General features: G+C 47.8%; 1 protein-coding gene across 3 annotated transcripts in view; it reads left to right on the forward strand.

Annotated features, from left to right (window-relative positions):
- OS9 (OS9 endoplasmic reticulum lectin) overlaps window positions 1-24,232 on the forward strand; it is a 43,935-nt gene that overhangs the window by 16,066 nt on the left and 3,637 nt on the right. For 2 of the 3 annotated variants that reach the window (XM_053301539.1, XM_053301538.1), the window contains exons 4-12: window positions 1,121-1,197; window positions 2,525-2,623; window positions 3,436-3,637; window positions 5,638-5,748; window positions 6,636-6,736; window positions 8,740-8,782; window positions 10,012-10,100; window positions 11,354-11,599; window positions 19,810-20,032. In XM_053301539.1, coding sequence (XP_053157514.1) covers window positions 1,121-1,197; window positions 2,525-2,623; window positions 3,436-3,637; window positions 5,638-5,748; window positions 6,636-6,736; window positions 8,740-8,782; window positions 10,012-10,100; window positions 11,354-11,599; window positions 19,810-20,032 — 1,191 coding nt within the window. Of the gene's footprint in view, window positions 1-1,120; window positions 1,198-2,524; window positions 2,624-3,435; window positions 3,638-5,637; window positions 5,749-6,635; window positions 6,737-8,739; window positions 8,783-10,011; window positions 10,101-11,353; window positions 11,600-19,809; window positions 20,033-22,060; window positions 22,229-24,232 lie in introns of all 3 variants that reach the window. The other variant, XM_053301537.1, reaches the window with a different exon arrangement.

The raw sequence follows: 24,232 nt of genomic DNA on the forward strand, positions 1-24,232 counted from the left end.
CATCGATCCAGGTTTACCTTAAAAGGCAACATGGGTCCAAAGGCCCCACTTGCTGCTTCTCTGTGGCCAAGTGCAGCGAGGAGGGAATTCATAAGCCTTCCTCTGGCTGAGGCTTTCCCCTGACACCCTCTTGGCTTCCATCTGGGACTTCTGGGGGTGCTTGTCAAGTGTGGGGAAGTGATTGCATGGCAGGATGACAAGGGGATAGCCCTGGGCAGGGGAAGGGTTAAGCAGCTGCTACCACTTCTCTTACTGCAGATAGTTCCCTAACTCCCTGCGTTGCAGTGGAGAAGCAGCCGCCAGTGTTCCTAGATTTGGGTTCACACTGTCAATACAGTTCCATGCCTTGGGTGTTGTAGACGGTAGGACAGCACTGTCCCCGCACTGCAGAGCCGGCAGCACTGCAGGCATCTCCCACTGCCCAGATCCATAGCTTTCCGGTTGGTTCCTTAAGCAGACTGTGCATTCATAATCACAAACTAGGAAGAGTTAGCTGGCCGCTTTAGACTGACATGGGAATGCAGACTGCAGATTCCCAAATTCCTTTCCGAAAGGCTCTTCATCTTGCTTCTCTCCCCTTCTTGCTTCGGTGTAAATGATGGGAGAGGAACCTTTCATTTGGTGCTGTATCCCCACCCTCATCCCCATGCAGTTATGGGCTTTGTTAGTCCGTAACCTATATTTGGACTTGATGCATACAGAAATGGGGCACCTTATGTACTTGTTCTTTCCACATGCAGGATTTTAGCATTCTTGGAACTCCTTTCAAGATCTTGTTCTGCTCCCAGAAGATTAAAGAAATGTCCACAAAAACTCATCACTGATTTATTTGCTTCAAGAATGTGCATAAATTAAGCTCTGTCCTCCCACAACTGGTCCAAATATAGTTTAAAAAAAAAATTATATCCATGAAGTTTGCAACTTTAGCCAGACTGGCAGGCTGAATTTTGACCTTGAGAGGGCTGCACCACCCATGCCAATTTCTTTCCAGCCTCTGCTCTATCATTAGATATCTGTGGGTTGTGTTTTTTTTAATTTACCTGTTCTCTTTGTCTTATTGAGATGTGTTTTCCAGTTTACATGCCTGACATTTGCGTCTCCCCCTGCATTTGCTTACCAGAGTCTGAAATTAAAGGCAGCATCCTGTACCTTGGCTATTACCAGTCTGCATTCGATTGGGACAATGAAACAGCAAAGGTAAGTGTTCAGACGTCAAGTGACTTGTGCAGTGGGTAAGGGCTAGAACAGGTGTATCCATGCAAAGAACTTGGGGACAAGAGAAACATAAGATAGACACCAGCAACAATCACTGGCGGTACTGTGCTAGGGGTAGATAGGGCCAGTTACTCATTAGAGTGCAATGTTATAATCGGACTTCAGGCTTAAAGCCACTGTGCAATTAAACCATCTAATTTATTTTATTTATTTCTTACATTTCTATACTACCCCATACAAAAAAATCCCTGGGCGATTCACAATCTAAAAAAAACCATTAAAACATTGACACAACTTAAAAATACAGCTAAAAATGCAAAAACCTGAAGCTTTAAAATAAAATCCTAATTCATACTAATTTGGAATACCATGGGGCAGAAAGGTGTTCCCTGTTCATTTTTCCTTTTGTTCTGTTTGACTGTTGGCACAGAAGCTTGGTGTTGGGTTGGATTGACTACTGCCTCGTGCATAGAGAGTTTCTTAGGCTAGAGACTTCCTCTCATAATCCTACTGAAGGCTCTGCAAGGAAGTGGGTGAAGTGGCCTTCAGCAATTGCTAGGGATGTGCACGGAACGGGATTTGTGTTCCGTTCCGAGCTCAGAACGTTCTGTCAGAACAAATCCTTGGAACGTTCCATCAGAACATGGCTGCCGCACATGCGCAAAGGCCAGAAGAGTGCTCTAGGTGAGGTAGCCTCAGCATGAGATGCCAGGCGGGGTACCACTGCTTCAGGGGCTGAGTGGTAACCTGGTAATGATGGTTAAAGGTACATCCCGCCACCCACCCACCCTCGTGCTGCCCTCACAGGCTGGAACACTCAAGATGTTCCAGCTCAGAATGAGGTGGTTCAGTTCCAAGCTTGAAACGGGCCCTCCATTTGAAGGGCATTCTGTTCTGAGCTTGAAATGGCCTATTTTGAGCTCAAAACATACTGCATATTCCTAGTGCTTGACTTGCTGACTATGCCAAGAACCACTGTGGTCTGCATTTGTTTTTAGCCCTCTTGCATACCAAAAAGGCCCTCTGAGTCCATTCCTTCTCAAAAATAAAAGCAACCCCACGGGTGCTTTGACTGTTTGCTGCAATCATCCCTGGATAATTCGGGGGTGGGTGGGTGTGGTAATGACAACTGTCTCTGTGCGATAGTAGAGATAAGCTGCCATTACCTTTGTCTATGCATTTGCTTACATTTAGGCCCAACTCTGAGCGAATTGCCTTCAATTACTGTGAAAAGAGGGTTCGCAGCTCTTTAGAGGCAAATGAGGAGACTTAGTGTGTTCTGAGTTCTCTGCTTCTCCCTCTACCTCAGGCTTCAAAGCAGCACAAGCTGAAGCGTTACCACAGCCAGACCTATGTCAACGGAACCAAGTGTAATCTGAATGGGAAGCCCAGGGAGGCTGAAGTCAGGGTAAGGAAAGGACCTCTGCCATGTCATGAGGAGGTTTTCTGAGTCAACAGCTGAGAGTCTGACTCTTGGCCTACAAAGATATTGATCTGGAGGTGGAAGACTGTAGACTCTACAGTGTAGAGTTCATGGAGCCAGAACAGTCTCCTACTGTGCAAGATGGAAGAGGGCATGCCATTATCTATAGCAGGAGGTACAATCATGCCAAGGGAGGGTTTAACAGGTGGTTTTGTGGGCAGGCACCAAGCGATGACCTTCCTGCAGTCCATGTGGAGGAGAAAACTGTATGTCTTATTATGCCGCCAGCTGTATTGGTGGTTTCTTTGCCATTCAGCCTCCAAGAAGTACAAATGAAAGAGGCTTTGGAAGAAAGGTTTACATTGCAAAAGCAGAAGGGAATTAGAGGGACAGTGTAATGTGACCCTGCCTTGGGTCTGAACCTTTAGCCAAGATGGAGTCCGCTTTTATCCTAGCCAGGTGATCTGAATTCCATGCATCCTCCCACCAGCTGGAAACTAGTCTCACTTGCCCAAGCCACTTTCTCTTTACACCCACCCCCAATCTCATGGAAAGCTTTCTTGATGAAGGGACCCCAGCTCAGTGGTCACATACATAGTTCACATGCAATTGCAGAAGATGGCCCAGACTAAATCCTGGGCACCTCCATTTTTAAAAGGGTTCTCGAGTAGCAGGGCTGGGAAGGACAATGGCCTGATGATGCCTGTCGGAATAGAGAGTACTGGGCTGGATGGACCAATAATCTGAGTTGGGATAAGGAGACCGAACTCTCCCCCCTGCCCCCTTGTACTTTGCAGTTCCTGTGTGAGGAAGGCTCGGGTGACTACATCGCCCGTGTGGATGAGCCCCAGTCCTGTTCCTACGTGCTCACCGTCCATACCACCCGAATCTGCCACCACCCATTTCTGCGGCCGCCATCCACCGCCACCCCCCAGACCATCCGCTGCCACCCTGCCCTGAGCCCTGCTGAGTACGTGGAGTATGTCAAGGCCCAAGTGTGTAAGTACACCTGGTCAGAAGGTACAAGCTGCCTGGCAGGGTCACAGCCACTGAGCCTGTGGTCTTCTCAATCAGATGGGGTGCTGCTTGCTTGTGCTGTTTAGGTGGGTTGCAGCCAAGGGCTTGGGCCTCTCTTCTTTGAGGTGGTGGTCAGTGGTGCCCATACCTAGCCTCTGCTCTGTGAGCAAGACTGGTGACCCAGTATGGTGAAGGGGCTAAATGTTCAACTTCAACCTGGGAGGCCCAGGCACAAAACTCGCAGGGTGATCACAGACTAATTTTCCACTCCTCACCTAACCTACCTCACAGGATTGTTGTGAGGATAACAGTGGCAAGAGACTCAAGGCAGTATACAAAACAACACATCTGCATAGTTCTGTAGAATTTAAGACGGTTATATACTGCTCGACAGTTTAAAGACTCCCAAAGCAGCTTACAGTCTTTAACAAACTGTGTGTTAGCTTGTATCTGTTTCAAAAAAGACCAGTGCTGGTATTAAGAGGGCTAATGGACAAAAAGATTCTAAGAGTGACATTGTAAAAGGCCTGAGCAAATAAAGAGGTCTTCACCTGGTGCCAAAAGGACCTCAAGCACCATTCCTGGAGACCATTCCAGAGCAAGGGGGCTGCAACTGGGAAGGCCTTATTCCAGGTTCCCATTGCTTTCAGAAAGGAGGCAAGTAAGAAGGGCCTCTGAGGATGGTGTGAATATTTGGACAGGATTGGTTTGAAATATACAGGTGAAACTCGGAAAATTAGAATATCGTGCAAAAGTCCATTAATTTCAGTAATGCAAATTAAAAGGTGAAACTGATATATGAGACAGACGCATTACATGCAAAGCGAGATAAGTCAAGCCTTAATTTGTTATAATTGTGATGATCATGGCGTACAGCTCATGAAAACCCCAAATCCACAATCCCAGAAAATTAGAATATTACATGGAACCAATAAGACAAGGATTGTAGAATAGAACAATATCGGACCTCTGAAAAGTATACAGTGTACTGTGCTTGATTGGCCAGCAAACTCGCCTGACCTGACCCCATAGAGAATCTATGGGGCATTGCCAAGAGAAGGATGAGAGACATGAGACCAAACAATGCAGAATTGCTGAAGGCCGCTAATGAAGCATCCTGGTCTTCCATAATACCTCATCAGTGCCACAGGCTGATAGCATCCATGCCACACCGCATTGAGGCAGTAATTGCTGCAAAAGGGGCCCAAACCAAGAACTGAATACATATGCATGCTTATACTTTTCAGAGGTCCGATATTGTTCTATTCTTCAATCCTTGTCTTCTTGGTTCCATGTAATATTCTAATTTTCTGAGGGAGAGATGTCTTTTCTGCTGCCACCACTTGGGGTCTCTCTTTCTCAGTTACCCTACAACCTCAAGTATACCACAACAATCTGGTACTTAATAAAAAATTAAGCATCCCAGTATCAAGATCACCACCATAGCAGCATCCTAAGTTTTACCATTTCAAAATCAGAGCTATAGGGGGAGGGCAAGCACTAAATGTACCAAGCCCACTTCTTTATGCCTGATGACAGTTCTCTTTCTTTGGTGCCAGGCAAAGACCTTTTTGTTCTTACAGGCTTTTAATTCAGTGTATTAAAACATATTGATGACCTGTAGGGCTGTCATGTTCATATAAAAAATATGATGATAATGATTGATGAATTTTTGTAAGCCACCTCTGGCGTCGTAGGGCAAGGTGGGGTCAGGAGAGATCTACAACAGGTTAAAGGTAGCAATGGGGTTTTGGAGGAGTTTCTCCTCTCTTTGCATTGGAGGTGCTGCTGTGTTCAGTAGCAGTAGGCGGGTTCTTTCATGAGTCCTGGCTGGCTTGGCTTCCCCTTGTCTGTCACCTGGTTGGCCACTGTGTGAAGCAGAATGCTGGACTAGATGGACCTTTGGTCTGTTCCGGCAGGACATTGCTTATGTTCTTATCCATCTGTTTAACTCTGTATGGTTCATTGGTCTCTTTCTGCAGCTGACACCAAGCGCAAAGTGGAGGAGATCTCTGAAGAACTGAAAACTCTAGACACAGGCCTGTGGCATGAGCGCGACTCCAACTCTGCTCTTCAAGATCCAGATGGAAAAGGTATACTTAGTATAACACAGCCTGGTGCAGAAATGTTACTGAAATCCAGCTTGGTGGGTGGGGCTGGAGTCACGGTTGGGAGCAGATTTGAGTGACCATTGTAAAAACATCAAGGCTTATGGCCTTTGGTGTCTAAAATATGGCCCTGTGTTTCTTGGCTCTTGAGCCTGTGGGGCAGGTTAATGAGTAATGCTGTTATGATTCTCTGTTGTCCTACAGAGCACTTTAGCTGCATCTAGGCACCTTAAGTTGTCTTGCTGGGGTTCGATGCCAAGGCATTCAGTGCCACCCCTCTGCTCCCAGCATCTGGTTCCTTGTCCTGGAGATGGCTGAGTAGCTTCTGTGCTAGGACGAAAGGTGCTGGGGGCTGTATTGGTGTCACCCAATGGACCTGATCAAGGCCCTGAGCCTTGTCTTTGGCACCACTGCAAGGACAGAATTAAAAATGGTAAAACTACTCATGGCTGTACAAACGGAGCTAGAGGATATCAAAATTCATTGCCGATGAAGAGCGGAATCCTGTGAATAGTAAAACTAGCTTAGTTTGCATCACTTTCTTACAATTTTGCTAGCAAGGGGGAGGGCCAAGAAGCTACGCAGGGTACTGGAGACCTGCTTCCTGGAAATTCTGCTTGGCTCACATTCTTCTGTCTTTCTCCCCAGGAACATGTCGCACTTTATTGGGCTTCAAAGCTTGTAGGGTGCTATCTGTCTTCTTGGCCTTAGGGACTAGAAACTTATAGGAGCTGAGATTCTCAGCATGCTAAACTCTGTGACTATAAAATCCTGCACTTGTGTGGTGCAGATCCAGAATACTTGATCCTATTTAAAGAGGTAGTGTTGGGAAGCCAAACTGCCCTCACACTCTTGCATTGTGTGTTGGTTAGTGGCTCCTCCTCCTGAGACTGACCCTGATGACGACTCTGATTTCTGGGAGAGAGTGCTGCGTGGAGATGGGAAGGCAGCCCAGATGCCAGACCAAACGAAGGTAACATGCTGTTGGCTGTGGCTGATCACGTTTTTTAGCTAATTATTCAAGATACACGCTTATCTCCAAGGCTGGAAATTTCATAACCATTCTATGGCATAGGCCACTGTCTTCAGTTTTGTACACCTGAGGCAAGAGGGTGACTGGGCCATACATGCACATAGCCTCCCACATCTGATTCAGCTTGTGACTGGTGAAATGGGGGCTTTTAGTATTTTATAACAGTAGCATCCCAGACCAGTGAAATGCTTCCAGTCTGAACCATGTCTTGGTGAACAAAACATGTTCTTGAACTTTTTGAAATATTTATTTTAAATAGTGTGCTTCTTATCACATCTGTACAGTTTTGTGGTTGTACAATGTTTCGCCCCTAAAATACTGAACTGCAGCATTTGGTGCACACCACCAAAGTTGAGAGAGCTATGGCATTGGATCAGATGGTAGGCTGAGGGAAGTTGGTGTGTTAGTTTCTTACCCACTGCAGGCATTTGGGGTACAACAGGTTGGCTATCCAGTTGATCGATATTCAAGTCAAATGGCTATGGCTACCATTGGGTGCAAACTCAGTACTTAATGCCAGTATTGACATGTAGTGAAAAAATAAGTTCTGAGGCTGTTCACATGAGCAGCCCTAACTGGGTAGAGCTGCTTGTGTGGAGCGCCGAAATCAATCCTGATCCTGGTGCTGCCCTGCTGGGTAGCCTGGGTTCTCGGCCTGGGCTATTAGCCAGGTAGAGGGGCACAAGTGCGTCCTTCTACTCGGGATCCCGGTCGTGTGTCTGCTCAGGCTCTCTACAACCTGAGTGGCCATCTAGAGTGCCCGGCTTTCTCCTCGCGCAGTGCATGGAAGGATTTCTGGAGGCTGAGTTTCCCCAGCCTCCAGATGGCTACACGGCCCCCAGCAGCACCAGTCATGTCAGTGCGCAAGCTTTGCAGCCATGGAGGGGAGGAGGAAGGTAGGTGGGTTCCTGCCTCCCCCCTACCCACCCCGTCCCACTCATGGATCGTGTGATCAACTCTTCTGTGTCAATGGAACACATACATCTGTTGGGTCTGGGATAATACTTTGTATCAATGTGTGTCCTGTTCCTAACATGCTAAATCAGGCCTGCTCAACTTTGGCCCCTCAGCTGTTTTTGGGCTACAATCCCCATAATCTCCAGCCACAGTGGCCAGTAGCCAGGGATTATGGGAGTTGTAGGCTAACATCTGCAGGAGAGCTGAAGTTGAGCAGCTCTGTACTAAATACTCTAGAAAACTAATTCATCTGACAGAATCAGGAGTGGAGCTCAATGGCTTGTCATGCTGAAATACTTCCCCGCCCAGTGCCAGGACCAGGATGCTGAGGGCCTTGGGGCAAAAGCCTGCACTCGGAGCCCCAGGACATACTGCACATGCCCCATCTCCACCCTCACTTACTAGCAGTGGCGCCTCTTGCCCTCCTCATTGGCAAATGGGAGGGTGGATCTGTGGCAGCAGCTTCTCCTCCTTTCACCCTCAGCACGTAGTGGGAAGAGGAGATGACCCCATATTCCACCCCATTTACCAATGGGGAAAAGAGAAGCTGCTGCCCCCACTGCTGAATTCCTTGAGCGCGGCTCCTCCTCCCACCCTCTCCATTGGCCAAAGGTCTTTCTCTCAAAGTCTCCTCAAAGATGGCTGCAGTAGCCTTTGGGAGGAAGCCCATTGGCTGGTGAGGAGGACAAAAGAGGAGTTACTGTGGGAGTCTCCTTGGCGAGACTCCTCCCACCTGCACCAGCGAGTGGGATTGACTCATAAAGGCCCTATGAGGACGTAGAGGTCTCTGGGAGTGCTCCCATTTGTAGATGGGAGGGCTGGGCACAGTGGTGGCACAAGCCTCTCAGCTGGCTCATGCCACCAATACTGGGGGAATCAGTGATTAACCTGACTGACCTTGACACTGCTTCTGTCCATGCCTACCCTGACAAAGGTGGTGCCTATATGTAGCCCTGAACCATTCCCATGTCTTTTTTCCCCTCCAGGAGGAAGAGCCAATCATGAAGACAGCAGACAATCACCTTGCAGGTCAGTGTAAATGTAGCCCAAAGGTATTATAGGGATGGCTCTAAAGAAAGTTCCTCTTTGTCTCATATAACTTCTGGGCCATGCTGAAGGGAGGGATTCAGGCCTCTCTGAACCCATCTACCCAACCCTCTTTATGTGATTGGCTTCCAATTGAGCATTTTAAATGGCTTCTGATGCTCTATATGTTTGTGTATCTGTTGTTGTTGTTGTTACTACTACTACTACTACTACTGATATTTATGTACCACTTTTCAACAAAGGTTCCCAAGTGGTTTGCACAGAGAGAAATCTGTGAAACTACTGAAACTGTTGTTGTTTGTGAGGTACACTTCTCTCCCTTTAACATGGCTTAGTGTCTGTTGTTTGAAATATTTATACCCCTCTCCTCCAGTGCAATACTGCTCATGGTGGCTTACAACAATAAGATAGACACAGGTAAAAGTAATAAAATTATTTTTTTAAAGTCAGATTAAAGACAATTATTAGGTTCAAATTAAAACTGAAAATGATCAGTTGATCCAAATAATTTACTAAATAATTTAGGTCCTCTTCATTATTTCCAGAAAAACACACACACACACACACACACACACACACACACACACACACACACACACACGTGTGTTAGCACTAAATGCAAAAATGGGTCTTTGTGACAACTCTGTGAGGTAGATAGGCGAGTGACTTGCCCAAGGGGTAGGGAGCTGAGATGTGAATGCAAGTTTCTCAGGATTAAGCCCAGTACTACTTATGCTCTTGCTCCCATTGTAGAGGTGAACATGTGACTGATATTGAAGGGATGTATGTATTCTGTGGTCATTTCATTCAGCCAGGGAAACTGACACACAATGCAGTATACCAAAAAATCTACTACTTTTCTTTAATTTTAAAGTAAATTTTCCAGCTTTTAAGGCAGTGAAAGATGTGTGTAGCTGATGCTTGGTTAAATTGCAGAAGCTTAATGGATTGACTGCCTATTGGTCAGCAGATGGAGAATCAATGAAGCATAACAAATGGGTATATGGAAATTGGCTTGATTTGCACGAGTTGTGCAAGTTGCAGACTTCTTCCTCCTGGAATTCTATCTCAGAATCTGGATAGTTTTTAAGCCTAGAACATTCCAGAATCTGGATAGTTTTTAAGCCTAGAACATACAAGGGTTCTAGTGAGGCACTTCTTGCCAACCACTGGGCACTAAGAAGATCTAACATGCATCCTGGTCCTTTCAGATTTCAAGAAAAAAATCCACTTCAAAGTTATCCGGAACCCTGGGGACCTGGTTCAATTCATCCACGAGTTGAAAGAGAATGCTAGGAAGGTAAGCTTTTGTATTGAGGCTTCCTTTGTCACAGGTTAGCTTGGAGATTAACTTGTCAAGGGAAACTTCCTTTGTGTCTGTTGCATGGAATTGCACTTTCAGCATCATTTTATCTGTTCACGTTTATTGTGGTGGGTCTGAGGAACCAGTGAAAAGTACAACCCAGTGATGTTTCCACAGCAGATGACGTGAGCCTAGGAGTACTCCTGATTCTCCGTTTCTAGGCTAGATCTGCCATCACTGGATTGCATTGCTATTGCAAGGGCATCCTTGCACGGCTCTGTTCTAAGCTGCACCTCTGATCCCTGCAGTACATGTGGAAGGGTACTTCAGCCAACCTTGCTCTGTTTGACTGATGGGAATGGTTAAGGATTCACAGCAGGAAGCTGTTCCATGAGAAAAGGTAGCTGACTTTTCCAAAGTCCTAAAATCAACTCTATCATTGGGGAGAGGCAGCCAGTCTCAGATGGCAGAATCTGTATATCATTAACCTGCAGTAAATGGTCAGGTTTTTAGTTTGTTATATTTTACTATCATAGTGTATGTGTTCGGGGAGGCAGCTGGGTTTGAATTTTCCCCTTTGGGCACCAGAATGCCTTGGGCTGACTCTTCAAAGATGCTCCTTGGATCCCTGGCTGCGCATATTTCACACAAATGCAGAAGCAGCATCAGATGCTTCCACATATTGGGTGTGGAATTCAGAGTCCTGAAAATCTGCTTTCATTTCTTTCTTTCTTTTTTTTTAAACAAGTTTCTAGTCATCATTGCTATGAAAGTATAGGCTGGAAAATGTGTGACCAATAATCTGCTGAAACCCTGAAGGCAAGGTGAGGCTCAGGGAATCTGGTGTGCAGATGTGCTTCATGGCTGCTTTCCCCTCCCATGTCACAGACTAAATTAAGTGTGGACACAGAAGGCAGTATCCAGACTAAGTAATGATTAAGCCCCATTGAAATTAATGGTACTTGTCTCATTGATTTCAGTGGTGTTTAGTCATGGCTAATTAGTCTGGATTGCCCACTGAATTGCTTATTTAACACAGGTCACAGCATTTGCCTTCCCTTGGGGCAGAATTTGGGTTACGTTTGCGGACATTTGGATAGAAACCAAATTCACAGCACATGGTGGGGGAAGTGGTGGTCCTGGGTAAGAGTAAACATGCTTTGTTGTTGTTTTGTTAAAGGAAAGTAGGCTCCATTATTTCTGCTTAGAACAATTTGATGTTTTAAATTTAAAAATTTCTCCCCTCCCAGGGCAAAGAGAAGGCCCATGAATCAGAGGAGGCATCTCAAGAAACCCCACCGAAAAGTGAGCCAGCAGCAGCAGTGACTGAGCACCCTGAGGAAAGGGGCCACGAAGAAGAGGAAGAGGAGGAAGATCTGCTGGGCAAGTTTGAGAAGGAGCTAGAGGACATCCTGCTACCCAAGTCTGAAATGGCCAAGCTGAAGGAGGAGGTGGAGTTGGAAATGGAGAAGGAGTTTGACCACATCATTGATGAAGTGAGGACTCATGAGATGTGCTTGGTCTGCCTTACATCCCACTGCTTTGTGGGGAGGCATCCTAGATTCACCCACTGCCCCATTGCCTGATCATCTCTTGTTTGCATGCTCATTGCTTTCCATATAAGGAAAAGCTAAAGGTTCTGGGTAGCTGCTATCAAGGCATCTCATGATGGGTTATCCTCGTCACGTGCTCCTGGGCAGGACTATGCAAATTAGTTTGAAAAAAGAGAGTCCTATATAGCTCCGACGGGGATAACCCCGCCCCAGTTCTTCTAGTCCTGCATTTGCTCCTGGCAGGCTGCTCCTCTCGTCGCTTCTTCTTCTCAGGCTTGTACCCCTTTCTTCTCCTTTCCAATTCTTTGTGCCGTTTGTTGTCTCTCCCTAGTCATCAGTGTACAAAAAAAAAAGAGTTATTGTTTGTCGCTTCGTCTCGTGTTTAGCTCAGATCCTCTGTTGTTTACGCTCCTCTCCGCATCTCCCTCCCCCCCTTCCCTCCCCGGTCAGCTTTGCATGGAGCACAGCGCTAGGGGCTCTAGAGTTCAGAGAAGGGTCTTGAATGCTATTGTGCCTGCTGGACGCCCGTCCGAGCGTTTTCCCAGGCACTCGAGGAGACCGGGCAACCCGCCTCCAATCACGCTACCGCCAGCAGAACCCAGCGCCCTTTTCCTCCCTGCCCCAGCCTCGGCGAACTTCGTTCTGTCCGAGCAGGCAGCCAGAGAGGTCCTGCGGTCGATCGCCCCTTCGGGAGGCGAGTCCTCAGGCAGCACGGAAGGCGCAGAGGGTGAGGATAGACCGAGGCGCTTAACACGCAGCTCAGCCTCCAAACGCTGCACTGATCTAGCAGCACCTCTCTTTCAAGAAATAAACGAACGCCTTTGAGCGGGGACGGTTCAGCCGCTCCCGAACCCACCCCCCTCACAAGCGGAGATACGCACCCTAGCCGACCAACACAAAATGGCGGCCTCCTCTGCGGATCCACGCGATGCTCAAAATGGCTCTGACCCAGAAAGGGCGGGAAACGTGAGCAACACCGCCTCTACCACCACTGCATCGAGTCTGGTGAGAGCCACGCAATCGGAAGTGGGGGAGGGATCTCCAATCCCGGAGAATGTTCCCATTCCTACTCAGGTCCCCCAGGAATGGCAGATATGGTTTAAAAATACCATTAATGAATCTATTGGGCACCTTAAATCTGCTAGGAAGCGCAAACGCTCCAAGAGGCGCAGGCATATTTCCTCCTCCTCCTCTGAGCACTCTTCAGCTTCTACCTCCCCTTCCCCTCCTCCTAGAAAGGCCAAATCAAAGAAAAAACATTTAAAGAAGTCTAAAAAATCTAATAAATCCTCCAAGACCATTTCTGTTCACTCCTCTGAAATATCTGGGGAGGACTCAGCTGACCCCTCTGCTTCAGTTATTCGCCCTGTGAGGGATAGGGGGCTTCCTGCACCATCTCCTCCCTTGGAGGAAGACGCAGATGAAAACCCAGGAGGTCATTGGGGGGGTGGTCGGGACCCTGAGCGAGATCATGAGCCAGATAGAGAGGAGGGGGATTGGTCGGGTGAAGAGGACCTAGAGCAGTCACAGGCTTCTCAGCGCTTATTCACCCCGGAAGACTTTAACCCTCTCATGACCAAGGTCCTAAAAGCCATTGGTCTGTCATCTAAATCCCCTACGGATTCTAACCAAACCAATAAGGGTGACCTGGTTTTTCCAAAACCACAACCCCGTAAATTACCTCTTCCTATGCCAGCTTATTTTACAGATGTCATCAAGGCAGAGTGGTCCATGCCAAGTGTTCCTAAGAAGGCAGCATCGTCAGCAACTAGGTTCTACACCTTCCAACAAGAACCTTCCTTGTTACTGAAGACTCCAACCACCGACGCTCCTATTTCCCAATTGAGCAGCGGCTCCTTAGTCCCGAGAGACGGCGAAGGTCTCCTAAAAGATGCTTCTGACAAAAAGGTGGAGCTGGCTTTTCGGCACGTCCATGACAACAACTCCTTGGCTACCCGTTCTTCTGCAGTGGCGTCCATGGCGGCTAGAGCCAGCCTTCTATGGATAAACGACCTCCTTGATGACACACCGCCCGAGTCAGTCCGCCTCAGGCAACAACTATTAAAGCTTCAACGCTCTCAAGCCCTCATAGCCGATACTTCCCTGAACTCCATCCGCTACTCTTCCAGGGCATCAGCAGCGTCTGTAGTCGGCAGACGCCATCTATGGCTAAAAGCTTGGCAGGCGGACTCTGCCTCAAAGAATAACCTTTCCGCCCTACCATACGAAGGTGCAAAGTTGTTCGGGGATGCAGCACTGGAGAACATCCTAGTCGAATCCAAGGACAAAAAGAAAGCCATGCCTTCAGCATCAAGGAAGCCCGACAAGACTCCTTTCAGAAGAAGTTACCAGCCCTTTCGTTCTTTCCGCCCCTCCTTCAGGGGCAGAGACCGCGACTTTCGAGGCTCGAGATCTTCCTGGCCCCGCCAACACTTCACTGGCAGGAACACCAGCTTCCGTTCCCCCAATTCGCAAGGAAAACAACAGGGGAAGTCTCAATTCTGACTCAGATTCCCCCTGCCTAGGAGGTCGTCTATCCAACTTCCTCCCCTCATGGCGCCAGAACATCACAGATGCCTGGGTTCTAGACCTAATAACATCGGGATACAGAATAGAACTGAGCTCCTCTCCCCACCCAAGGTTTCTACTTACTCCACGCTCCAGCTGTTCTATCAAACATACAGAAATGTCCCTCGCCATTCAACACCTCCTGGACATCGGAGCGATAGAACTCGTTCCAAAAGGCCAGGAGGGGAGAGGAGTTTACTCTATTCTATTCACGGTACCCAAAAAAGACGGCTTCTGCAGAGCTGTTCTAGACCTAAAACACCTCAACAGGTATGTAAAACCTCGCAAATTTCGCATGGAGTCACTTCGCTCCATTCTAGAAGCTCTGCAATACGGGGACCTTCTCACGTCAATAGACTTAAAGGAGGCTTACCTCCACGTCCCCATCCATCGAGACAGCAGGCCCCTCCTTCGGTTCAAGTACTCAGGGACGGACTATCAATACAAGGCACTTCCATTCGGCCTCTCTTCAGCACCCAGGACCTTCACCAAGGTACTCGCCCCTGTCCTGGCACTTCTCCGCCTCCAAGGGGTCCACGTTTTCGGGTACCTGGACGATCTTCTTCTAAAATCAGTCTCTCCAGACGGGGCGAAGAGAGACCTAGGAAAGACTCTAGCAATCCTAGAACTACACGGCTTCCTGATCAACTCAGCCAAAAGCCATCTAACACCGACCCAGAGGATCTGTCACCTGGGTGTCATCATCGATACGCTGGAGGACAGGGTCTTTCTCCCACAGGACAGGATCCAGTCTTATCACCTCAGAAACTCGCAGGGTCCTATCTGCACAGAAAGCACCGATCTTGTCCTTGGCCCACCTCCTGGGCCTCATGGTCTCGACTCTGGAAGTGGTCCTGTGGGCGAGGCTACATCTGAGAGACCTGCAATGGTTCCTCCTCCGTTTCCAGCCTTATATCTCCAGGAAGCGCAACATCTTCATCATCATTCCCCCACAAACCAGGATGTCCCTACAGTGGTGGACTCGCACCCAGAACCTTTCGGGGGGGAAGCGCTTCTTGGAATTCCCAAAGCTCATAGTCATGACAGATGCCAGCAACAGGGGCTGGGGAGCCCACTGTCTCCAGCACTCAGTCCAAGGCATATGGGACCAACACGAACGATCCCATTCTATAAACTGGCTCAAATTGAGGGCCATTCGGCTCGCTCTCCGCCTGCGCCCGCTAGTCCAGGGGAAAGATGTTCTCATCAAAACAGACAACACTACGGCCAAGGCACAAGTGAACAGGCAGGGGAGAACGCGCTCTCGCTCCCTATTTCAGGAATCAGTGTTGCTCCTATTCTGGGCGGAGAAACATCTCAGCTCCCTATCAGCGCACCACGTCAAAGGGGATCTGAACTCCATCGCCGACTGGTTGAGCAGGGAGGATCTGCTTCCAGGGGAGTGGTCGCTGAACACTCTAGTCTTCAATCAATTGGCATCCAAGTGGGGCCGACCACAAGCGGACCTATTCGCTACTCCCCTCAACACGAAGCTGGAGACCTTCATCACCAGGTTCCCCTGTCGGACGGCGTGGGGGACAGACGCTCTATCCTGCAAGTGGCCCCAAGGGCTACTGTACGCCTTCCCGCTGATTCCGCTTCTTGCCAGAGTGCTTCGAAGAATAAGAACCTTAGAGGCAGAGGTTGTCCTGGTGGCCCCCTTCTGGCCCAGACAGCCATGGTTCACAGGACTAATATCCATGGCAGTGGACCAGCCATGGCATCTTCCCACGAGGCCAGACCTTCTTCTTCAGGGACCGGTTCAACATCCCAATCCAGGCTGGTTTCAGTTAGCCGCCTGGAGACTGAGCTGAGCCGGCTCCTCGCACAGGGCATCTCAGGGAAGGTAACTGAGACTATTCTAGTCTCCAGAAGAGAGTCTACGAACTGCATCTATCAATCCACATGGAGGATGTTTCTTCGTTGGCTTCAAAGAAATAAAATCCCCACCAATAACACATCGCTTAACCACCTCTTGTGTTTTCTTCAAGACGGCCTGGACAAAGGGTTGAAGCCCAACACCCTAAGAAGGCAAGCGGCATCCCTGTTACCTATGCTAACAAAGCCCTCTTCTTCTAACTTAAGGGACCATTCCCTCCTAAAAAGATTTCTGCGGGGGGCCACCCTTCTGTCGCCACCGGTCGTGCATCGTTTTCCTTCCTGGAATTTAAATCTCGTACTCAGAGCTCTACAAGAACCTCCTTTCGAACCTATCCGGTCAATTCCGCTGAGACTCCTTTCTTTAAAATTGGCTTTTCTGGTGGTGCTCACCTCAGCCAGAAGAGTTTCTGAACTCAGGGCACTGTCAGTACACAAGGCATACTGCGTGTTTTCTGAAGACTCTGTTCGGCTAATTCCAGATCCATTCGTTCTGCCCAAGGTCGTCTCCCACTTCCACGTCTCTCAGGACATCTTTCTACCGTCATTTTGCCTGCATCCTGTACACCCGTGGGAAAAGCTCTGGCATACACTAGACGTGCGACGATGCTTGAAATGGTACATCAAGAGGATGGCTAGCTTCTGCAGAACAGACACTATGTTCGTCTCTTACTTACCTACCTCCATGGGCGAGGCCGTGTCCTCTAGAACTATCGCCAGGTGGATTAGGGCATGTATCGTTCTAGCATACGAAACCCAAAAGACCCCTCCACCCTCTAACATATGGGCACACTCCACCAGATCCGCTGCTGCCTCGGCCGCCTTTGCTACTAATGCCTCAGTTCAGGAAATTTGCAAGGCGGCAGTTTGGAAAAGTCCCTCTACCTTCATAAGACACTATAGGCTAGACAGCCGCACAGGCGGCATTTGGGAGGCGAGCTCTTCAGAGGGTCCTCCCCCAGGAGTAGAGCAGCTGAACTTTTTTCCCTCCCTGGGACAGAGGACGTTCTGCTTGGGTATGTCCCATCATGAGATGCCTTGATAGCAGCTACCCAGAACGGAGCATTGGTTACTCACCGTGAAGGCTTCTTCTGGGTGCTGCTGTCAAGGCATCTCAGCCCGCCCTCGTGGCTCGCTGCTCTCCTCTGTGGGGAAGGAACCTTTTGACTGGCGGAACGGGTTAGTTCCTTTTCCGTATTATGCCTTATGCTGAATGTTATCTTCCTATATCCCTTTTACGCTATTCTCTCAATCTAACCTTTCCTTTTCGCTACTTGGCCTAGAAGAACTGGGGCAGGGTTATCCCCGTCGGAGCTATATAGGACTCTCTTTTTTCAAACTAATTTGCATAGTCCTGCCCAGGAGCACGTGACGAGGATAACCCATCATGAGATGCCTTGACAGCAGCACCCAGAAGAAGCCTTCACGGTGAGTAACCAGTGCTCCGATCTGGGTCGTCTTAATGTGGCGAGGGGGAGGGGGGACACAGTGTGGGAGCAAAGGGCATGATAGAGATATATAAAGTTATAACATGGTGAGGAGAAGGGAAAGGTTTTTTCCCCCTCTTCCACAACTAGGGCTTGCCCAATGAAGCTGGTCAGTGGTAGGTTCAGGGAGAAAGGAAACATTTCACAGAACACATAATTAACATTTAAAAAAATCACGATTGCAAGATGTAGCGATGGCCACTAGCTTAGAAGGATCAGACCTATCCTTGAATAATTTGTCTCTCGGCCACAATCGCTAAATGTTCTTGTTTATGCTGTTTTTCAACAGAAACGTTCTCAAAGCAGTTTATGTAGTGAAAGGAATAAGATGGCTCTTTGGGCTTGCAGTCTGAAGAGAAACAGAAGGGAGTCGCCAGCAACAGCCAGTGGAAAAGGTGCTCAGCTAGGCTCAATAGGAATAGTTGCTGCTCTCCTGCTGAATACAAGAGCCACTCTTTTAAAAGATGCCTCTTTGTCCAGTTAGCAAGCCTTGAAACCTCTCTGTTTGGAGACATTGTTCTTGAGTACCCCGTGCTGGAGACAGAGAGCAGGGCAAGGTCCTGGCCTTTGCATTCCTGCTTAGGAGCATCCAGGAGGGACATGGCGGCTGCTGTGGGAAATGGGGGCCGGGACTAGGTGAGCCTTTGGTCTGGTCCAGCAAGGCAGTGTTTGTGTTCTGCCCATCAACAAGGGATGAACTGGAGATCTCTGGATGCTGTGAGCCAATTTAACAGGAAAGCAAAGTATAGTAGCATCCACCCCTTCTAACTGGGCAGAGAGAGGCCTTTCAAAGTGGGGGCTCCACAGGAGAGGGAGAGCCACTGCCCCTCTTCAGCCCAGCCCAGCATCTCTCCCAGTGGCCGCCACTGGTGTCTCGCTTTTCTTTTTTAGATTCTGAGCCCCTTTAGGACAGCGAACACCCTTCTCATTCCTTTTGCTGTGTAAACAACATTAAGAACGCTTTTGTTGGAATGCGATGTACAAAGTTTAATATTTCCTTCAGTGGTTGGGGATGGGCAGAGCCTTCACTGCATGCTGTGCTTTGCAGCCAGCTTAGAAAGGCTCCTTCCTCCCGGTTTGGCCTGTCCTTGCACCCAGTTTATTTGGGAATTCTGGGAGGTGCTGCCCTCTCTGTTGCTCAAATGAGTTCCATTAGCATTACTGCGACTATTACTATCCTTGCCACAATCTGCTGCTTGGGTTTTGCAAATGTCTTACAGATCTTAACATTGGTCTAAATTTTAAATTTTAATGTTTTTATTTTTTTGTGTTTTGTTATAAACATAAGTTTTGAGCGGTATATAAATGAGTTAAATAAAATAATTAATAGGTGAATATCATTTTCCCAAGAGACACCTGGGCTGATGCCATCAGCCCGTCTGCCTGGGAAAAGTCAGTCTCAGGCAGCTGTTTGTGCAGCCAACTTCTCCATTGAATATGCACATCAGCATTTTTGCAGCCTTACTGGCAGCTATGATTTATGGCCAGAAAGCAATGGTACAAATAAGCAGGCTTATAAACAGGCTACGCTGTATTCTGAGTTTTTGCAAAACTCTATATTGGCTTTGGTCATGAACAGAGTGATGTCTGTAAGATGAAAAATATGGTTAAGTGATGAGGCAATTGGAAAGAATTAGAGGTGACGGAGTGTGGGAGGTTCCTCTCCTTTGGGTAAGGTGGGGTTTCTTCTTCGTTAGAAGCCAGATTGTGTCTCTGTGTGGTGTGGTGGTGTAATTTGACACACACACACATCCCCTTAGAAGAAGGAATGACAGGGAGCTTCTCTCACCTCAGCATCTCCTGTAGCTTGCCACTCAGTAGTCCAAGCTGCTGTTTTCTTCCTCCCACAGCTCCAATTTATGTGCAGGCGATGTACCTGCACACATCTTGTCTTGGCTGTGCAGCCTTACCTCTTTCGTACTGCAAGCCTTCTGTGTCTTTTCCCAATCCCGGAAGCCTCACTTGCAGAACCAGCATTTGACACTGACCAATAAGCTGCCCCCTTTCAGTTTCAAGGCTCCAGATTTGCTCAGGCCGACTCTCACTTGGCTTGCGATTTGCCCTTTCACTAGTGGTACAGAATAGGAGTATGTGTTTAAAAGTGCAAGCTCCTCTCAGGCTGAGGCACAAGTTATGACGTTATTGCATTAAGTAAAAAATAAATCTGGTCTCTCCAGAAAACTTAGACTATACTCTTTTTCTTTGATTGCTTTTTGACAGGTGGAACATGAGCTGGAAACAGAAGGCCTAAAAGGAGAATTTGATCGGAAGCAAGCCTCCAAGTCTTTGGCTTCAACCCTCAACAAGCTTATTGACAAGCTGGATCCTGGCAATGTCCCTAATAAAGGTGATAAGGAGCAGGAGCAACGGCCAGAGGAGGAGGAAGAGGTCTCAGTGGATGAAGGAGACACTGCTAAAGAAAGTACAGCAAGGCCAGCCGCCGGTATGTTTCTCTAAGGTCTGCCTAGATTATGGAATTGACCTCATTATCTTGAGTTTTGTTAAGACATTTCTAAATCAGCCAGTAGGAGGCTCTGCTCTGCTGTGAACGGAGCGCCAAGGGGATACACTCCCTGACTTACCCCAATCAGTTACAAAATGTCCAGAAGCTCTCCCAAATAAATGTGCAAGCAAGTGACTAGTAAGTTATGGTGTAAGTGCTGCCAATGATGGAAAGAGCTCTGAGCTCACTAGGGTGAGACCTCTGAGGGCCACTTTATCCTATAGCTTGCCTACAGGGAGGGGACCAGAAAATGGCTGGAGATGCTTGTCTTTGTCAGTCAGATTAGGCTCTGAGCTGTGTCTGGCAAAACATGTGCAGGGTGGCAACCAAATGCATCTGTCTGCCTCTTTGCATGATTACAAAGATGTGCATCTTCATTTTTTTTGCCTTTTACTTGCTCGCTTAGGGCGCCACTCCTGCTCCTCAGTTTGCTTCTGTGTGGCTCTCTTGCCACCTCCAAGGGAACAGGGAGTAATTCTTTGCTTTTGGAGATGTTTTGGCCTCCTACATACTGATGGAAAAGGAGCCCCAAAATCGAACCTACTCCACCTCCATCTACTCCTCAACATGCTTGAACTTAATTTAATCAGAAATATAGATACAATTATAAACTAAACAATGTAGATCCACAATCTATAACTCCACCATGTAAAAAAAAAGTATGGCATATAGTCATAAATATAACCCAGATATTCCATATACAACCAATTAACAAGATTTACTCTGTTATGAAAAGCAAAGCCATCACAGAAATATATCAAAAAAAATCCTTGAATGGTGAAACCTTGAAAGAGTCCCAAAGGATGTTTCTCGTGTAGTTCCGTAAAAATAGTGTGCTCCAAGGGAATATCTCACACTTTTTTGTCAGATATAAACACTTGAATGTTCCTCATGAAGCTTGACCTCTCGTCATATGGTGCAAGGAGATTCTAGATAATCCTATATATCACAAGCCAGACACGTTTCAACTAAAATATAGCCTTCTTTAATGGCGTTAGTTAAAATGGATCATGCTCCCTGTAATCCAAGGTAGTTACTTAAAATATAACTTTGAAATCTTATCATAACAGAACTAGATCTACAAACATCCTTTCTTTCTTCTGGCCTCCTACATAATCATCAAATTTCTCAGCTCCTGTTTTGTTCAGGCCCTTGCATTTAATAGTGATCTATATCAGTTATTCAAATGAAGTATATGTGCATATATTTTCTGATTTTTGCATCGCATTCTCTTCCTGCTATTCATGGGAAAGGGCAAAATGCCAAGTGGGGCACTGAACCTATGGCTACCCTACTCTGCTCTCTCCTCCCCTCCCCTGAGAATCCACCATGTACTGTTCCAGAATAAAACACAAACCCTAGAGGTTCTTGGGATGCACAGTTCCAAGTCCAGGATGTAATTCTGTGCTTATGCAGCATTTGTGCAGAATACACCCTTTCCCATCACCAAGGCATTTTACTATTCCCTGTTCCTCTTGCAGGTCTGCAGAATTAGTGCCCTGCCTAGCCAGATGCAATCCACAAATGATGCTGTTGTGGTCTGCCTGGTACTTGGCAACCCTCTTTGCTTTTGCGGTCTCAGGCAGAAGGTGAAACTAGGAGGTTGGCTGAGCCACTGGTGGGTTGCCATATGTAGCTTGAAGACTATAATCAGCTTGGTGGGTTACAAGTTGTGCAAGCCTGACCCAACTGGTGAATTTCCACACCTTTCTGTGATTTCTTGCCTTCCTTTTCCTGCTGTCCAGGACCATCTCCTTGCAAAAGTCTTGAATTCTTTGAAAAAACATTGATACTGTCAACGAGCAAATTTATGTACATATAAATATAATTGGCACTGAGAACTCCTTTTTTTTTTTTAAACGCAGACTGTGTATGCAGCCTTGCTAGCAGGCCCGTCCAGCTTGCTTTCCAATCTCCTTCCTGCACATGCTGGCATACTGATGTGCCTCTGTCCCCTTTCTGTCTCAGATGGTGACACAGATGGGCACGTGAAAGTCAGGGTCACTAAGGTAAAGCCAGGTAGCGCTCAGCAGAAGGAGCTGCGAGTCCGAGAGATGAGCAGGGACAACCCGCAGCTGCGCCACGTAGAGAGTGTGGTTAAGGACCTGTTGGAGAAGGAAGGCCTGAAGGCAGAAGGTAATGCAGCCATGCAACCTGGACAGCGGGAAGTCCCTTTCTGGGCTGAGTGGGTGGGGTGTGATAGAGAAGACTCTCAAGGAGGAGTTGTTAGGGACACAAGGTCACTGGAGGGCTTGAGATGCAAATGTCTTGGAGTCATGGGCTATCCTGATCCTGAGCTGATAATCTCAAGACATTATCTGATTAATGCTCTTCCTGAGAAGGTTTTCGAGGCCAAGTTGGCCCCATTTCTTTACTCAAGGAAGTGGGTGGTGTTGGAAGGAATCCAGGCCTTCCTAGTATCAACAAGATACTAGGAAGGCCTGGCTTCCTTCCAACAGTGGGAAGAAGCAGTAGAGCAGACACACTTTGTGCACAGAAGGTCCCAGGTTAGATCTCTGGGACCAAGGTTGGGAGAAAACTCTGCCTGAATCACTGGGAATGGCTGCTGATCAGGGTAGACCCTACCAGGAGAGAGAGGGACCAATAATCTGATTCTGTCTAGAGAAGCTAACTGTGTTCAACCCCAGCTCCCCTCTGGTTCCATAACAGCCATGGTTCTTTCACTGCAGATATTGCTTTGGGGAGATGTTTTGGAATAAGCAATGCTTTTAGAGTTCAACCTCAAGGGTGGTTGCTGAGAGCAACTTTGATGTGAAAAGTCTTCATTTTCAATCCTTTTCTTTCAAAAAAAATTCCCATTCATGCTACTTTCAATAGATAAGTAACAAAACTGGGAGAATTAAGATAGTGAGGTCATTCTCACGACTGGGTGGGCAGCAGGGAAGGCTGCTTAAACTTACCTTCCCCACAGACAGTTGCTGAGTCCTTGCTGGGCATGCTAATCTCCCACCCAGATGGTCACCTGCTGCCTTAGGCGGCGTGGGGGGGTTGGAGGCCGAGACGTATTACCCCAGGCCCCGCAAATCCCACAATGCACTGCGTGAGGGCACAGTGCCTTGTCGGGGTCCCTACAGTGAGGGGCGAGGTGAATCCAAGGTGGACTTGGGGTTGTGTTACATAGCCAATGTTCTAGCGCCAGCTAAAAGCAGCCAGTGTCACACATGGTCAGGGAAATGTGGTTAAGGGAGCTCTCACTCTCTTGACCGCATTCAAGAGATGAGCTTCCTAGGTGGATTTGCCACCCAGATAGCACCAGGAGATTTTAAATCAGGGTTTCTTAACCTTGGGTCCCCAGATGTTGTTGGACTACAACTCCTATCATCCCCAGCCATGGCCTTTGTGGCTGAGGATGGGATTTGTAGTCCAACATCTGAGGACCCAAAGTTAAGAAACCCTTTTAAAAAATGAAATCAACCCATGTAGATCAAGACCCCTGACCAAATCTAGACAACCCCCACAGAGAGGTAATTACATGTTGGTCTTAACAACATGTTGAAATCAAAATGTGTTAGAAATCAAATACCTGCTGATTTTACAGGCGAGAAGAAAATAGAGGGAAATATCTGGATACTTGGAGTTACAGGCTCTGCTGAAAGCTGGGCCATAATGTTGATCTGCTTCTAGAGGAGATACATGAGGAGAGGAAACCTCGAAGAGCTTACCTCCCCCATAGAGGATCCTCTTCCTGTGGCTGGATCAGCCACTCAAATGACTGCCAGCTTCTGCCAGTAGCTTGGAGTGTGGGAGTGCCAGGTGGCGTTCCTCCCCCCCATGCCCCAGAACTCCCGTAATGCCCCACACAAGTGTGCGGTGCATTATGGGGACCCCCTGCTTCCTGAAGCCAGCCAGGAGCCCTGTAGTCTTCCAGCCCCAGTTGGGGCTGGCAGACGATCAGTCAAACAGGGTTAGGAGAGTGCTTGCAATTCTAACCCCATTTTAAGAGGATGGCTCTGGAGGCAGGTTTGCCAACTAGGACCGGGTACTAGAAGCCTGGCAGTGCACATGTGCAGGCAAAACCGGGCTGGGCTTCCTTAGCCTGGTTTTTGGCTGCGTGTGTGAATAGCTTCATATAGGGGGCAAAGTCCACCTTGGATTCATTTTGAATTCCCAGTGGATTGC

This window comes from Hemicordylus capensis, chromosome 2, assembly GCF_027244095.1.
Source record: "Hemicordylus capensis ecotype Gifberg chromosome 2, rHemCap1.1.pri, whole genome shotgun sequence".
In the NCBI taxonomy this organism is placed as follows: domain Eukaryota; kingdom Metazoa; phylum Chordata; class Lepidosauria; order Squamata; family Cordylidae; genus Hemicordylus; species Hemicordylus capensis.